Below are 17,376 nucleotides of genomic sequence, written 5' to 3'. Positions count from 1 at the left end.
GAGAGAATCACAAAGGGAACCTATAACAAACTTAACGAGCTGGGATAGCTCAGTCGGTAGAGCACGAGACTTCTTAATCTCAGGGTTGTGGGTTTTGAGCTTCACAGTAGGCAAAATATTCCTGCATTGCAGGGGGTTGGACTAGATGACCCTGTGTGGTCCCTTCCAAATCCACAGTTCTATGATTCCATGAAATAGCATCAGTGCAGGAGGTAACCAAAGTCTGTGTGAAGAGGCGCATCTTCACCAGCCATCAAAAAGCATGCAGCGATGGTGCCAGATGCATCTTGGGGCCTGGGGGAGCCACCACAGAGAAGCCCCCCCCCCCCCAGCACCACTATGCCTCATAGGATAATCATTACTAACGATAACATTACCATGATTGTTATTATTTTCCACGGGTGTTCTGGCATTTACTCAAGGATCTAAAATGCTCAGGCTCTTTCTGTAAGGAGACTCATCCATTGCATAAGAATGTCCTGCATAAGAATGTCAAATCTGAACCAGAAGCTTTCGTACTGGGTATAGTGGATAAAGAGCTACCGAGACAAGATTTTTTTTAAAAAATGTTCTTATATGCAACAGCTGCAACAAGAATTTTATTAGCCAAGAAATGGAAACAGCATGAAGTACCAACAAAAGAAGAGTGGCAGATGAAAATGGTGGACTTTGCAGAACTGGCGAAACTGACGGGAAGAATCCAGAACCAGCGAGATCAAGTATTCCAAAAAGACTGGAACAAATTTATATTTATATTTGAAAGAGGGCTGTAAGCAATTAACATCATTAGCAGGGTTATCTGAAGATTTGTAAGATGAACTAGTTACCTATTCAGGTTGAGTAATTTAATATCTTAAGTAATGATATAACAAGAATGGGATAGGAAGTGAAATGCAAAAAAAGTAAAATTTGATTTTGTAAACCATTAGGTGGGAGGGAGGGAGGTCGTTTAGGCTCAGTTGAGCCAAAGAGATTTAGTAAGAGGATACAATGTTACATATTGTGATTATAAGTAAAACTTTTTTTTTAAATCATTTTTTTTAAAAAAAGTCAAATCTGGAGAAGGGCATTCTCCCCCACCTACTTCGTAGGGAAGACTGCACATGTATTGCCCCTCGTTTTCCAGTTAGGCTTTATGCCCCAAACTGGATTTTGGATTTTGTTCCTAAAATTAGATAGCCATTCGTTTCCAGCAGGGGTAGCCAACAGCTGCCCTCCAAATGTTGTGGGACTCCAAATCCCATCAGCCCTATCCAGCATGGCCAATGGGAGCTGTAGTCCAACAACAGCTAGAAGGGACCCCATTGGCTACCCCTGATTTACACTATAACAATATGTAAGTGAGTTCCGCTTAGTTCAACGGGGCTTACTTGCTGGATAAGCGGGTTTGGGACGGCAGTATCATTCTCAGGTGTGTGTGTTTTTCCCCTGATGCCATATGCGAGAAGTATAGCAACATCTATTATAGGAGCTGTTTTCATCCTTTTGTTCTCCAGAAATATGTTTGGCCTACTGTCATCTCTTGTTTTCTCTGTTATAATAGGCTCAGCCCAGTGCAAAGTGTGATATCATTATTAGAATCAGGACTACACTTCTAGTCAAAGGGTCGTTCCGAACTGCTTAGTTGGCACACTGATAGAAAATAGGCTTTGTTTTCTGCAACCTGGTGGCATGTGGCAAAATATTGGACAAGCCAGGACAGCCTGCTATTATATGTTGTTTCTGATTTATCACTGCATTTCCTAGAAGTTCCTATAGCTGCTATCTTTGTTATGTATATATTTTGATAGTTAGAATAATAGAATCATAGAATTGTAGAGCTGGAAGGGACCCCAAGAGCCATCTAGTCCAATCCCCTGCAATGCAGGAATCTCGGCTAAAGCACCCATGACAGATGGCCATCCAACCTCTGCTTAAAAACCTCCGAGGAAGGAGAGTCCACAACCTCCCAAGGGAGACCTTTCCGCTGTTGAACTGCTCTGACTGTCATAAAGTTCTTCCCATTGCTTTGAGTCCTACCCTCCAGAGCAGGAGAAAACAAGCTTGTTCCTTTTCCATGTGACAGCCCTTGAGATACTTGAGGGTGGCTATCATATCTCCTCTCAGTCTCCTCCTTTCCAGGCTAAACATACCCAGCTCCTTCAACCGTTCCTCATAAGGCTCCATTTCCAGACCCTTGATCATGTAGCAATTACATGATCTCAAAAAGCATGATAAAGACATCACTTTCTGCTTTAAATTGAGCTGTTTCACTTATGAGACCGCAGCAGACTTCCCAAAGCTGGTACTCTTCAGATGTCTTAAGAGTACAACTTCCACGTGCCTCTTTGATATGGCTGGTGCTGATGAGAGCTGGACTCCGAAACATCTGCAGTGCATCAGGTTGGGACAGGCTGGATAATGCCCATATTTTCTCGAGGCCAGTTGTGGTATATTGAGAGGGAGCTGGTTATTAAGTGAGTTTGTGGAAAAATTTTATGTTGCTCTATGCTACTTTAAGGCCACTTAATTTCATTCGGTAACATTTTATGTATTTCCTTCTCCTATGTAACTCACCATGGGATCATTTGCCAGTGAAGAGCAGCACAGGAAACTGTACAGAAATACATTAAATTAATAAATAAAACAAAAATTCCCTGTGAGAATTCATATAGGCAGATATATTTTTCCTAATTTTGTCACACGGATCACTTATGTGTTCCCCATTCCTGATTCAGACGGTGCCAAACATTTCTCTCATAAGATATCACCTTGAAAGAGGCACCCCTTTTATAAGTACTTGCACTAAAAAATAATTTTACCAATTGAAATATCTGCTGCCTGATTAACTGGGTGCACCTTGTTAGTCAAATCAAAATATCTGAAATCAATCGATCCTTGATATGGCTCCAATCCTAGGCACAATTATCCTGCATCAAAACCCCTTTGAAGTCTCTGCAATTTCCTTCCAAGTAAACCTATGCAAGCTGCAAGCATTGTGCTTCTTATTCTGTGTATCTGCTTGGGAGGCCAACTGATGAGCCTTAGGAATTTGGCGTAACTGCTGCTCTGCCAGTGGAGAGGGGAAGTCAGTAGGCCAGATGGCACCTCTGCCACCAGAGGGTCCCCAGTATAGCCAAAGAAAGCTCTGCTTACATAGATAGAGTCACAGAATTGCAGATTTGGAAGGGTCTGTGGGAATGTTCAGGGAGGCAGGAGAGGATATATTGTTTAATAATATCCTTCCTAACTTGCGCTAGCAAGTTCCTTTACTTAGCAGAGTGCATTCTTCTTTTAAACACACAGTGGTTAGCTTGTTGCAAGCTTGCTTAAGCTTCTCAGTATATGATTCCTGGTAATCCCCTTTTCTCCCCCTTAAAAAGAATAGACACAGCACAATCTTGTGTAAAAAGTATAAAAGACGTTTACTCACACATTCAGTTCACAGATAGATCCCTGAAGGCAGACTTAGGTTACAAAGTATATACATGTGGAATCTATCCCGTATGGAGATAGTCCCCTTGTCCTCTGTTGGCTGAAAGATACCCAACAGGACATCTCTAGCTAAAAGCTGTTGAGGTGTAGTGTGGTGAGCCAGTGTGGTGTAGTGGTTAAGAGCGGTAGACTCATAATCTGGGGAACCGGGTTCGCGTCTCCGCTCCTCCACATGCAGCTGCTGGTTGACCTTGGGCTAGTCACACTTCTCTGAAGTCTCTCAGCCCCACTCACCTCACAGAGTGTTTGTTGTGGGGGAGGAAGGGAAAGGAGAATGTTAGCCGCTTTGAGACTCCTTCGGGTAGTGATAAAGCGGGATATCAAATCCAAACTCTTCTTTCCCCCCCCCTCCTCCTTCTTCTTCTTCGACAAATGGAGTCAAAGAGAGAGGGAGGGCTGTGTGCCTTGTGGTTTTGATTACCTAGGCAGGTAAGGTCACATCCACCTCTAGTCACATGCAGAGGAAGTTTGTCCCAGCTCAGGAGGAAATGGGAAGTTCCTATTGGCTGGAGCAAACATCCCCTTTCATATCCACTCTAGGAATGTTGTATTTGGCTGCTATCTGTGTATCACATCCCACAGCGTCATCTAGTCTAAACTACAACAAAGCAGGGATCACAGCTACAGAATCCCTGAGAGATGGTCATCTATCCTCTGTTTAAAAACTTCCAATGATGGACAGTAGCCCATTCCACTGTCAAACAACTCTTACCATCAGAAAGGTTTTCCTAATGTTTAGCCGGAATCTCCTTTCTTGTAACCCATTGAACCCACTGATGACGTTGTTAAAATCTTCTAGAATTTCTAGAACATGTCCACAATGTTGGTGTGCCTTCATTTATTTGTTTTTGGAAATCTTTTTATTTGATTTTCAAAAAGAATAACAAGAAAAAGAAAGTAAAAAGAAAAAGAGTAAAACAAGAAAAAGAAGAAAAAAGATAGATATACATACCTCAAAAAAACAGTACAAAATCCAAATATTCAGATTACTCTGAATCGCCTGACTTCTCCCCATCCCGTCCATGGGTCTTTTGAATTATATTTTCAACTGCATATCAATACTTCTCCCCTTTTTCATCTTCCTAAGTTGTTTATACGTTCTCTTAAATTATAAGTGTACTGAAAATCCTGCAAATGTTATAACCCGTATACAATGATTTTAAACATACATTATAAACATTTCCCATTCTTTTTTGAATTTATTGTCCTCTTGGTTCCTGGGCTTCCCAGTTAATTTTGCCATTTCGGCATAGTCCATTAACTTGATTTGCCAATGTCTTCAAAGGTGTGTGGGCACCTTCTCCTCCCAACTCCCCAGGCTGGAAGTTGTCACTTAAAGATTTATTATTATTTTTTGTAGAAACCTCCTCAGTGAAGTGAGGATTGAATACTCCCTGCCTGGAGCCCTGGGGAGCCACTGCCAGTCAGAGTAGACAATACTGATCTAGATGGACCAGTGGCTTGACGCAACGTAAGTCGCCATTTTATGTTCCTAATATCTCCAAAGTCCTTTTCCAAAGTACTCGATTCATTTTACATTTCATTGCCTCTGACTGATTTATACATAGTCGTACTTCATGTTGCCAACACTGCGGGTTACGCGTTTTTGGGTTGTGCTCTGCGCTGAACCCGGAAGTACCGAAACGGGATACTTCCGGGTTTCATCGCTCGTGCATGTGCACTGAGTGCAGTGGAAGGATGAAACACTCTGCCACCCCCCCCCTCCCACCCATGCAATGAGATTTTAGAAGCGTTCTGAGATAGAACAATATAGTTGCAATAGACTGAAAGGCTATCTACTCACCACTTCACAGCTGGCAACCACAAGCCCCTCACAAATGAACCCAGAAACAGGTCACTCAAAATTGCAATTGCAATTTGGCCGATCCTTGTGAGCATTCGTGTTTATTGCGTGGCACTGCCTCATGGGCTTTGTAGTGCTTGCAGGCTAGACCCAAAGGTGGATGGGTTGGAATCTGCCACTCGGGCATAGCTGTCAAGTCTCCCTTTTTTGCGGGAAACTCCCTTATTCCAAGCCGTTTCCCGCTGCTATCCCTTATTGTTGATATCCCTTAAATTTCCCTTATTTCCGGGAAGGAGAGTTGGAGTCCGGGGACTCCTTGGGTCCTTGCATTTCTCAGCCTTGCCTGCCTGCCTGCCTACCTCACAGGACTGTTGTGGGGATTAAATGAGGACTAGGACCAGGGAGCTCCTTGGAGAAAAAGGTGGAATATAAATACCTAATAACAAACAGACAAACAGACAGATATATAAAGAAGAAGATAAAATAGACAAATGTTTCTCAGCAACAGGTGCTCAGATTAAGCATTGCTGCCCCTAACTGGAGGCAGAGCAGAGCCAACCTGGCCAGAAGCCATCACTGGACCTCTCCTCCTGAATGAATTTGCCTAATCCTTTTCTAAAGTCATCCAAGTTGGTTGCCATCGCTGCTCCCTGTGGCAGGGAGTTCCAGAGGTTAACTGTGTGCTGCGAAAATAAGTGCTTTCTTTTCTCTGCCCTGATTTCTCTTTCCTGTGAGCTCTTTCCTGGTGTAAATTAATTTGTAGCCTGGGGGGGGGGGTTACTGCGGCGTGCACTGTCCCTGAGAACCGTAGACTGTTCCCGGGACAGGTGAGGGTGCTGATCCCTTATTTTCAAATCCGAAACTTGACAGCTATGCACTCGGGTGGGTCGCAGGCATCACAACACATGCTCTTTGTAGGTCACAAGAAGACTGACAGGCATGTAAAAAGGGAAAGATGTAAGCAGCCTCCCTGTAAAAGGTGACACCGCGGTACAGTGGAACCTTGGTGTGCAGCCATTTTGGATTACAACCACGTCAAACCTGGAAGTGTGTCCCCCCCCTTTTTTATTACAACCCGTTTTTGTGTGTGTTTTTTGGGAGGCCCCATTGGCAAAAGCGCGCCTTGGGATACAAGCTGTTTTGGTTTACAACCGGACCTCCGGAACGAATTATGGTTGTAAACCAAGGTACCACTGTATTTTGGGAACCTACAGGAAACGGAAGCAGAAGAGTTAAAGCATTTGGGGCAGATTTAGCTGCAAGACTACATGATGCATATAGCTATAGTGAGCGTGACAACGATAAAAAGCTTCTCAGGCCAGGCTGAATACGTCGCAGATTTGTCAAAATCAATGGCAGGTTGGGCATAGCCGGCAGAATTTTCAGAGCGGGTTCTGAATTATGTGGACAGCGATATTCCTCTGGAATTCCTCTCTTTTTTTGTACATTTTGGGCACGATCCAGCCGAAGTTAGGCATTTTATAGGCCCATTCATTTCAGCAGGAGAGTTAAAGCCCTCCTGAAATGTCTCCGCTCGAAACCGATGAGGCCGTAAAGTGCTTAACGTTGGCTGATTGGCGTGCCTATTGGCGCCCACCCATTGCCAAAACTGGGCCTAAAAGCGCATTCCTATCGAAGGCACCGAACCCACTGGCTTTGTTGGGTTGGTGCAGTTTTAGCTGGCTGAAAGCCATTGAGGATCGGGGGGGGGGGCTTATTAATGGGTCACTTTTGTTTGGAGAGTGCAAAGGGGGAAACAAGGCTGCCAATGGAATCTTTGATTAATGGGACCTTTTCAGATGAAAAGAAATAAAGATGTATTGAGACGTGTGCTAATGACACCCTATTATGTTGCGCACTCCTCGGCATTTACTCGCCCTGCTATTATCCACCGCCGAGTTTCCAAACACGGCTGAAATTGATCCCTGCAGGGTTCTCTCCCCCCCCCCCACTCCACCGACATCCTCTTGCTGGCAAAGCAAACCAGGAACTGAATGAGGGTCAGTTGATGGTTTGCTAGCTTCTAAGAAAAGAAAAGAAAAAGCCAGGGATCAGGAAAAGCTGGAGTGATGGTTTTGGTAATTATTGTATACCTTGGGTGGGTGGGTGGGTAGGTAGGTAGAATACACCAAGGTCACCCACCCACTCCATCACAACTTTGAGACCTTTACAATACCTTTAAAGCACATTTGAATCACATTTCCACCCTCAAAAAAAGTATAGCCCCCTCCCAGAGTTACGATTCCCAGCAATCCTTCACCAACTGCAGTGACCATAATTCTTTTTTGGGGGTGGGGGAGGGGGAGGGGGAATGTGCTTCCAATGTGCTTTGAAGGTACGTTGTGCACACAGGCTGATGCATTTGCAAGCGAAGGCTTTATTTGCGTGGATGAACGTATGGTATTTTTATCCAAGGATCTCAGGACAATGCACATGGCTGCCTCTTTAGCCGAAATCGATTTTCATGCTGAGATGTAATCCAGCAAAACACCCATTGGGATGACAAGGGGGAGTCTTGTATGCATCAAAGACCCTCGCCCCTCCCCTCATTGTTAGCAGTGGCCCCAAGTGTTGTGCTTTATTTCTCCCCGTAGACGGAATTGTCGTAATTTATATGGGAGGAATATAAGGGTACAATTCTGGTCCAGAGAGCTAAATCTGCCCCTTGCCTCTAGTTGACTCCAGGTTTTCTGCATTGCTCCCACCCTGGATTCTCTTCCTTAGGCACACAGAATTGTGGCAGAATGTTGGGAACGGACTTCTATGTATGCAATAAGAAAACACCTGTCATAATGTGTCTGTGAATGGCATCCATTCACTTGCATGGGAGAAAGTCAAGGCATTGGAGGTCAGTCCATAAGGACAAAAGGGCCTCTGCCTTACGAGTCTCCGTCTGCCCTCAGCTAGTCCCCACTGACTTGCCTTCTTACATACAATTAGTCCGGGGGGTGGGGCGGCTCTGGTTGTCAGATTGCTCCTCCTTAGGCTCAATTTCGCTCCGGTAGAACTTAGCAGAGAGGAGAAAGGAGGCGGGACTTCCTGTAATTAATTAAATCTGGTGCCACCTACTGTTGGTCTCCCAGCATTCCGCCCCACCAGCCCCAAAGGGGACCGGTCACTACTAAGTAAAGGGGTATATATATCCGGGGCATGTGTGAGGCTGAGGCTGACCTACGGTCCCTGGGAAACTCAATGGCTAGAGTATCAAACCTGCTTCTATCTAAGCAAACTTGACCCTTCATAGTGCCACCCTTGGTTCTCTTTCTGGGTGATGCTAGTGTGTGTGTGTAGGCAGGACCTAGAACAAAAAGTTGCCATTTGGACAGTACAGAGTGCTCCCTGTTTAGGATTTCAGTAACTCCATTCTGTTTCCCACCCACCACCCACTTCTGGGTTTTTTCCCCTGACAGTAGCCAGACATGCTCAGTCTGCAGCTTGCTCAGTCCTCATTTGGCTATTTTGGGTTTTCTTCTCCTTTGGGGTTTTTGGGACTTCTGTAAACTTTGAGATTCCCTTGAGCCTGTTGTATACTTCCCTCCTTCTGAGTGGGCAATGCCATTTTGGCAACAAGAGCAACAACACTCAGAAAATCAAGGATGGATGGATAGGTTCTATAATCTATTTACCTACCTGTTGATTTGTTGATTGATTGATTGCTCTATCTATCACTACCTGCCATTTGTACCTTAAAAATGCGTCTGTTTGATTTATCAGAATGACCCGTTAAATATAAATTTCAGTCTTTGCCTGATCAAATGAGCTGCTAAAGAGGCATGGAGCTCAGTGGCATTCTGCAGGCTGTTGAGTCATCAAATGCAGATGAGCTGGAAGCAGCTCAGCGGGGCTACCCATCAGGGCAGGGTTAGAGCAGGGACTCACCAATTAGTGAAGGAGCCCAGATACTGAAGTCTCATGTGCTGCTGCACCAGTGAAGGCCAGATTCCTTCCAAACTCTTGAACAGCTCAGAGCTGGGATAGACTTCCTTGGCTACCTCTCTAGGTCTCCTTTTCAAGGGGCAACATCCATGCAATCAGAGGCACATTGTTGTTACTCCTCCATCTGTTTCCAGCACCACCAATAGCTGCAACATGATGGGGATGGAAGAATGCTGAGTGGCAGAGCCTTGAAGGTGGAGAACAGATCTGGGGACTGAGATGAGTATTGTTAGGGGAGAAGTGGTACAAGGCCCCAGTGTTTATGGGTCTCTGCCCTTTTCTTCTTCCCCCCTTTTAAATAACTTTTTTTAAAGTTGTTGTTGTTGTTGTTGTTTTTACTTTCCTTACAGGTGCATTGCTGATGAAGCCCCTGCCATCCAACCATCTTAATTTGCCCAGAGCAATATATATGTAATATTATTCTTGCTTCCTTGTGTTTGGGAGTTCAGCAGAGTGCATCCCTTTGTAGTTTAAAAGGGAAGCTTAGATAGGCTACAGTTTTAGCTTTTTAGTTTAAGTAATCCAGGATGCTTTAAGGCAGACTGGATTCTCCTGGTATTTCCCCCTTTTCTCCCCATTAAAACAATAACCACACAAACAGGCTTGTAAAAGGTTAAAAAAAAAATTACTCACTCAGAATACTTGTTGAAGAGTAACGGGTACAGCAGCTTTCTTCGGGCAGGCTTAAAATGGTAATCTAGTTACAAGGACATACTTTAGTTTAAAATGGAATCTGGGCTGCGGCTCAGACTTAGCAGATGTTCTCACATTGCTGGAATAATGGTGAGAGAGCAAAGAGGAAGAGCCTATGCACTCTCCCTGACAGGGGACAGTGGGCGTGTCTCTCAAGAGTTCTCTCTAGGAAACTTACAGGAAGAAACTCTGAGGGCTTCAGCTCCTGTCATGTGCCCGTCTAGCAAACATGTAATCCAGACTTAATAGTTCTTAATAGCCCTGCCCCCCTCCCTTTGGACAGCAACTTTTCAACACTGGTTCCAGGTTCGTGTGGACCTTAGGACAACAGAGCATCACCAAAAGAACACAGGAAACCACCTTATACTAAGTTGGGTCCCTCTAGCTCACTATTGTGAGCTGGTAGGTCTCCCAGACCCATCTGGAAATGCCATGAATTGAACCTGAGGCCTTCTGCACGCACAGAAGATGCTCTGCCGCTGAACTGTGGCCCCTTCCCAACTTTTTTTTTTTAAGGCCTCATTTTCCATCCACACCACTCATTCCCTCTACTGAGAGGGCCCCTGGACCTCTGCCCTCATGGCGCCACTGGGAGCTGCACACAAGCATGGATCTTACCCTGCCATTCAGCAAGGAGAAGCAGCTACCGCAGGCGGCCAATCTGGGGTCCCCTTAAAGGGCAGCAGAGTCAGAGAGGGATAGATTTGGACTTGACGGTGGGGGGGGGGATTCACTCCAGAGACATTCTCCTGCACAAGACCCAATGAAATGAAGAGTTGGGTGGGTGGGGACTGTGCCATATCCCGGCTGGCTCTTCTCAGTCTGGCCTGTGGCAGAGGATTCCCCAGTGGATTACATGCTTGTTCCGTGGAATAATGGAGGGACGTCCCTTGGGATGGCTCACCTTTGCCCATCCAGATGAAGCAAAAGAGAGAGCCCATGGCTCAGAAGCAACCCCGAAACCCCAAACTCCTTTGGTAAATAAAAACAAAAGGACACCACTTGATCGCCCCCATTGAAAAAGAACCATAATAACTGGAGGAGGTTGAGAAGTGGCCCTTGCAAAAGATTGATTTGCTGGGTGGGCCAGAGGACAGGCCCTCTGTTGCTGCTGCTAGAGAGGGGTGTGTGTGTGTGAGAGAGAGAGAGAGAGAGAGAGAAAATGGGGGAGGGAAGAGGGATGGGGAGATTCTTTTGACATAAGGTCTCTAACATCCCTCCTCCTGGGTGATTTTACAACCAGCCACATAAAGGTACACTCCAAATATCCTCCTTCCTTCCCTATTCCCCCCCTTCTATTGTTTCCAACCCCTTAGCTGTTTCCCCCCACCCCACCCCACCTCATCTATCTCGTTTCATCTTGTCAGGGCTGCGTAGATCTGATATGGCTGGGGCTGTGTCTTTTCTTTCTCTCGTTCGTTCGTTCTTTCCTTCCTTCCTTCCTTCTCTCTCTCTCTTTCTTTCTTAAGAGTAGGGAGTGACAGATGGCGGGCCCGCTTTCCCCCGAGAGCGAGATCTCCCTACATGCGAGCGCATGTCAATCACCGCAGCTCATGTGATAACTCCAGCGGATGACGTGCCAGCCATATGGTCTGGCATCAGAGTTGGTACCCCCTCTGCCTGCGCGAAGCGTGCCACTTCCCTCCTCCTTTTGGATAAGACACTGAAGGAGACGGGGTGGACCTCAAGGAGTCTGTGCCTCTCTTTTTTTCCTCTCTCTCTCTCTCTCTCTCTCTCTCTCTCTCTCTCTCTTCTTCCTCCCCTCTAATTTTCTCTCCCCCCCCCCTTACTCCCAAAAGATGCGGGGTCCGAGGACTTGAAGATTCCTCCGCTCAGCTTTGGAGGTAAGTTATGTAAGGAAGAGAGAGCGGGGCAGAAACTTGAAAGGATGGGGGGTCACGCAACTTGCCTCCCCACCCCACCCCACCCCACCCCCGGCCACCTTCTTGGATCTCTCCCCTATCCCTCACTACAGATCTTATCTCTCTTTCTATCGACGCCCCCCCCCCCTCTTCTGCGCACACACAATTTATTTGTATCTTTGGGGGAAGAATGGCTAGAGAGGGGGGATGCGCGGGGAGTGGTGTGGTGTGGTGGAATAAGCTATCTCTAGGCAAGATTTTTTTATAGATCAAAATCGCTTATGTAGCAAAGATCGGTTTTGCATGAGATGTGTGTGTGTGCGTGTGCGTTTTTGAATAGATCTCAGCAGCCTTTGTGGCAGGTTCAAAGATACCATTTAAAAAAATAATAAGAATTATAAGAATCAAGCAGAGATCTGAGCAGACGATCCGGTGAAATACAACTCTCCAATTGGTTTTTTTTAAAAAACAAAATTAAAAGAAAACCCGAACAGCCTTATCATTCAATCGAAGCTGTAGCACTTATTGGAGTAAACGGCACTCTCTTCAGCTCATCTACGAAGCTGTTGGTTTTTAGCTTGAGGGGTGTATTTTTTGAGGAGTGAGCGGGTGCGTGTGTTGGGTGATCTTTCCCCATTCTTCTTCTTTATCTTCTTCTTTGTGAAAACTGGCTCCCACCCATCCCTAAGCAAAATACAGCGAGTGCAAATGCTCGCACACGAACGGCCAAGCGATCCCTCGGTTCCTCGTAGTTTTGGAGCAAAAAGAGGCTCCCTAGGAAAATGGTCTTCAGCGGGGTCTGCATGTGGGCTAATGGAGAGAGACAGGCGGAAAGCAGAAGCGACTGGAACCGGGTGGGATCTAGCGATTCTGCAACAGTATCGAGTAGTTCAGGGAGCTTAATAATAATAATAATAATAATAATAATAATAATAATAAATCAAATTGATTGATTGAACGATCGATCAACTTGTTATATACCCAGAATGTTCTTTTTTTAGGGGTTTAGGGTGAAGTACGAAACCATTCCATGAAAAAGAAAGAGTGCTGGCAGGACCCAAACAGTTAAAAAAAAAAAAAAACAGGACAGGACAGGACAGGACAGGGGGAAATAGACAGGGAATGAGAAGTTATAAGGGTTGGGGTGCGATGGAAGAACGCGAGGATGAGGGTGGCTGGAGGCAGCAGGATGCAAAGTTCCAAATTCTAACATTTCGTTCTAATATTAATATTAACATTGATTAAAAAGAAAGAAAGAAAAGAAAACCACCCAGAAATTGCGATGAACCGTTAGGTTATCAAGCTTGGGGTGGGACGGGACGGGGAAACCGGAGAGAAAAGTTAGAGATTTCGCTTGGCATTCTCTAGATCTCCGCCTCAAAGCTCTCCAGAGATATAAACAGAGGCTGGCTGGCTAGAAGAGATCGACTTATATATACGAGCCGGGGAGGCAGAGGAGATGGGGCGTAGCGATTTTAAATTCCCTTGAAGCTGATCGCATAAACATGAACCTTAAATTAAAACAAAAAACAAAAAACAAATAAACAGCCCCCTAAAGAAATCGGAGAAAATATCCATTACATTTCAACAACAAAACGAAAGGGTGTGTGTGAGTGAGAGAGAGAGAGAGAGAGAAGGAGAGGGAGGGAGAGAGAGAGAGGGAGACAGAGACTGTCTGTAATGAACCGGATCTATCAGAAATATTGCACCAATTCCGCAGCAAAGCAATGGAGACACCAATTAATTTTAATCACACTTTAAAACGAGTCAATTGCTTTTATGGAGGGGAGGGGGGAGCGCGGTTTCAGGCCAGTTCTAAGCCGCTCTCCCATCCCCTCCTCCTCCTACAAAAGCTCTGCTTAAATTAGACTCCCGTTAAAAGTATGGGTGCGGTGGGAGTGGGGAGGGAGCGGGAGATTTTGTCTCTGATCGAGCGAAAGGTAAGCAGGGTTATTTTGACGAGAGCCACTGCACATACTTCGAGGCAGAACGTTTGGGAGAAGAGTGCAATGAAAAGGTTGAGTCAGGCTTTAAGAAGTGCCCTATCTTATGATCTGGGGAGCGGAGAGGAGTGAAAATGCAGGAGTTAAGGGACGCGGGGGGGGGGGGGTTAAAGGCCGGAATCCCACGACTTCCTTCTCTAAAACACGCTCTGGAATGTTTAGAGAATCGTCAGTGCGTCGGATCCGGATGGGGATCACGTTAATCGATTTGATCCATTTAAAAAAAGAAAAGAAAAGAAAAACAGGACTTCAAAGAACAAATTACGGGGTTCGATAACAAATGCAGAACCGTGAAAGGGGTGGCTGGCTGGCTGGGTGGCTCTTAAGCACGTCCAAAGAACGGATTCCACCCAGCCATCCCGGAAGAGCCACTTGGCATGTTCCAATGACAGCGCAAAGGCATATATTTTGGGATGCGATGCTCTGCACATCCTTGCAGAGCGTAGGCAAAAGTTAGATTATTTTGCTTGGATAGGGAAGGTCCGTTCAGCCTTGGATTGGATGGGAAATCGATCCATGCCTTGGTGGTCCTAAATGTGCTTGAAACCGTGGACCAGTCAAGGTTGCTCCGGCTTTAGGATGAAGTTCCAACAGTCCGGAATAGTTTGGTTGACGCGCGTGCTTAAGAGTTAGGGCTGCTGATGCTCTGAAAGAAACTTGTGCTCTTATTTCTCGTTTCCTTTGCTCCGTCCCTTCCCTCCCCCCCCACCCTCTGTTTGTGGCCCCCATCTCCTCCCTCCCTCCGTCCTCCCCCTCCCCGCCCCTATGTCACCTCTCCAGCCACCATGTTGACGCGACTCTTCAGCGAGCCCAGCCTGATCCCAGAAGTTCAGAAATTCTCCAGCTGGGCTGACGACTGCGACGACGACGACGACGACGACGACGAGGCCAGCGATAAAGATGAGCGGAAGGGCCCCCTCCAGGACGAGCAGACCGACGGGGAGGCCAAAGACGACCACGACTTAGGGGGCGAGGAGGAGGAGGAAGAGGAAGAAGAAGAAGGGGTCGAGGAGGCGGAAGGGGATCGCCCCAAGAAACGGGGCCCCAAAAAGAGGAAGATGACCAAGGCCCGGCTGGAGCGCTCCAAGTTGAGGCGCCAAAAGGCCAACGCCCGCGAGAGGAACCGCATGCATGACCTGAACGCCGCCTTGGACAACCTTCGCAAGGTGGTGCCTTGTTACTCCAAGACTCAGAAGCTGTCTAAGATCGAGACGCTGAGGCTGGCCAAGAACTACATCTGGGCCCTGTCGGAGATCTTGCGCTCGGGCAAGAGGCCGGACTTGGTGTCCTACGTGCAGACTTTGTGCAAAGGCTTGTCGCAGCCCACCACCAACTTGGTGGCAGGCTGCCTGCAGCTCAACTCGAGGAATTTCCTGACCGAGCAAGGCCAGGAGGCCGGCAGGTACCACGGGCCCAACTCCACCTTTGCCATGCACCCTTACACGTACCAGTGCTCGCGGCTCTCCGGCGCGCAGTGCGCTTCCAGCACCATGGCTAGCTCCCACGCCCTGCGGACGCACGCCTACTGCGCCACCTACGAGTCGCTCTATGGGAACGCGTCGCCAGACTACAATAGCTCGGAATACGATGGGCCCCTGAGCCCTCCTTTGTGCGTGAACGGGAATTTCTCCCTCAAGCAAGACTCTTCCCCAGACCACGAGAAAAACTACCACTATTCTATGCACTACTCCGCCCTCCCGAGTTCTCGCCCGTCCGGCCACAATTTGGTGTTCGGGTCTTCTGGGATGCGCAGCAGCGTCCACTCGGAGAACGTTTTGCCTTATGAGATGCACCTCCACCACGACAGAGGTCCCATGTACGAGGAGCTCAATGCTTTTTTCCATAATTAACGACTCCTCCCGCCTTTGGGCTCCCCTTCTGGTTCCACGCCTAACCAGGGCCACCTGTAGATCCCCAGTGGGTTGCATTTGCGAAAGGGATAGACGTGTGTGTGGTTCTGTGCGCGCGTGTGGGCGATTTTATTGGGGGGGGGGGGGCAACGGTCCTTGGCCTTCTCAAAACCCCTACTCGCCTCTTCCCGAGAGCTGCAACTTTTCATTCAACTGTGAGCCACTTTTCCCCGCAGTTAGACAGAAGTAATCTTAATAATAATAATAATTAATAATAATATCAACAACAACAATAACACCCATCCCCATCCCTAAATTTGTTGTTTCAAAGCAGCGTGTGGAAGGCGGGTTCAGCCCGATCTACAAGACACTTAGGCCGAAGCCACGGACTTGACTCACTTCGAATCCGCTGGGATTCGACGGGATCGATTCTGTTTGAAGTCAATGGTCTTCGGTTTAAATGAGGAGTCGACGGAGCTGATGAAGCGCCCTGTTTCCTATGGGACTCCTTACTTGACTGGGAGTTGGGGTGTAAACCGGATCTGAGACCTGGTCTCCTCCTCTGCCCCAATTACTAATAAAAGAAATCTGGTGCAATATATGCTCTAATGCAATTTTATATATATGAGAAAGCAAACTATATAGCTTCGTGGACTGTTTTAGATCCAAATCGGAAGTGCTATTAAGGAAGGGGGAAAACATCAAATTTATGGGGAGTGTGTATGAGGGGGAGTCAAAGGTTCGTCCCACCCTAAGCGATTGCCTATATTGAGCAATGCTCAATATAGGCATTTAATCTAGAGACCAGAATGGCTGTAAAGCGAAATAATTCAGTACAGAGCAGGAGATTGTGGGGGGAGGGGAGGGCTTTTCATCATTCCAGAAATTGATTCAAGAATTCCCCGAAAGTTTAATCTATTTAAGGACGTGTTTGTTTGTTTGTTTGTTTTAAAAAAAAGACGTTTGCAAACTTTAAGTCAGACTTTCAATGCAGTGAGAACTTTAAAAAAAGCAATAAAGGGGCAAACAGATGATAAATATATTCTATCTTTATCTATGCAAGTAGGTACTGAAACTAGGGAAAAAAGTTTTTAAAATGAAGGAAAGGGAAAACAAAAAGGGAAAATGAAAAACAACAACATCCAAGAATCCATATGAGATATTAGAAATATGGACCAACAAACTCGCTGAGGTTTAAAATCGAGCACTTTTTTGATTTGGGGGAAACGGACTGTGGTATGTTTCCCTGGTATTTAACAATCACTGACTTTTTGAAACCACCCTTGTAACCCCAAGTAACTTATTTTCCAAAATTCGTGTGTCATGCTGTTTTTTACCTGTTTTAAAAACGTTAATGAAAAAAAGTGGAAAAAAAGATTTTTATGAAATGACAAAAAATGTTTTGTTATGCATGGATAGGAGGGGGAAACGCAAATATGCAAAATTTAAAGGTGATGTGAAAAATAACACTGATTATTATGCTTAATTCTTACGTTGGCTAGTTTTTTTCCCCTCCCAATTAAGTAACTCTTAATTTCTTTCTTTCTGTAATGCGTTTTTTGGGGGGGAGAAATACGTTTATGTAACAATACACCAGTATATAAATCTCTATATAAAAACCAACAACATCTTCGAAAGACTCAAACTGGTATATTTTTTCCCCAACAGAGTAATGATTCATTTCTCCTTCCTTTGATGACTTGCTTTACAGCCAGGGGGATATGTCAAAATATTGTCTCAGATTCCCAATCCCC

The 17,376-nt window shown here is 46.0% G+C and overlaps 1 protein-coding gene across 1 annotated transcript; it reads left to right on the top strand.

Moving 5' to 3' along the window:
* Positions 1-11,430: 11,430 nt before the first annotated feature.
* On the top strand, positions 11,431-15,858 carry NEUROD2 (neuronal differentiation 2). Its single transcript, XM_033170537.1, has 2 exons — positions 11,431-11,751; positions 14,553-15,858. The coding sequence occupies exon 2, from the start codon at positions 14,558-14,560 to the stop codon at positions 15,620-15,622; it is 1,065 nt and encodes a 354-aa protein (XP_033026428.1). The 5' UTR covers positions 11,431-11,751; positions 14,553-14,557; the 3' UTR covers positions 15,623-15,858.
* The last annotated feature ends 1,518 nt before the right edge of the window (positions 15,859-17,376 follow it).

Source organism: Lacerta agilis, chromosome 14, assembly GCF_009819535.1.
Source record: "Lacerta agilis isolate rLacAgi1 chromosome 14, rLacAgi1.pri, whole genome shotgun sequence".
In the NCBI taxonomy this organism is placed as follows: domain Eukaryota; kingdom Metazoa; phylum Chordata; class Lepidosauria; order Squamata; family Lacertidae; genus Lacerta; species Lacerta agilis.
This window is presented reverse-complemented; position numbering and strand designations above follow the sequence as displayed.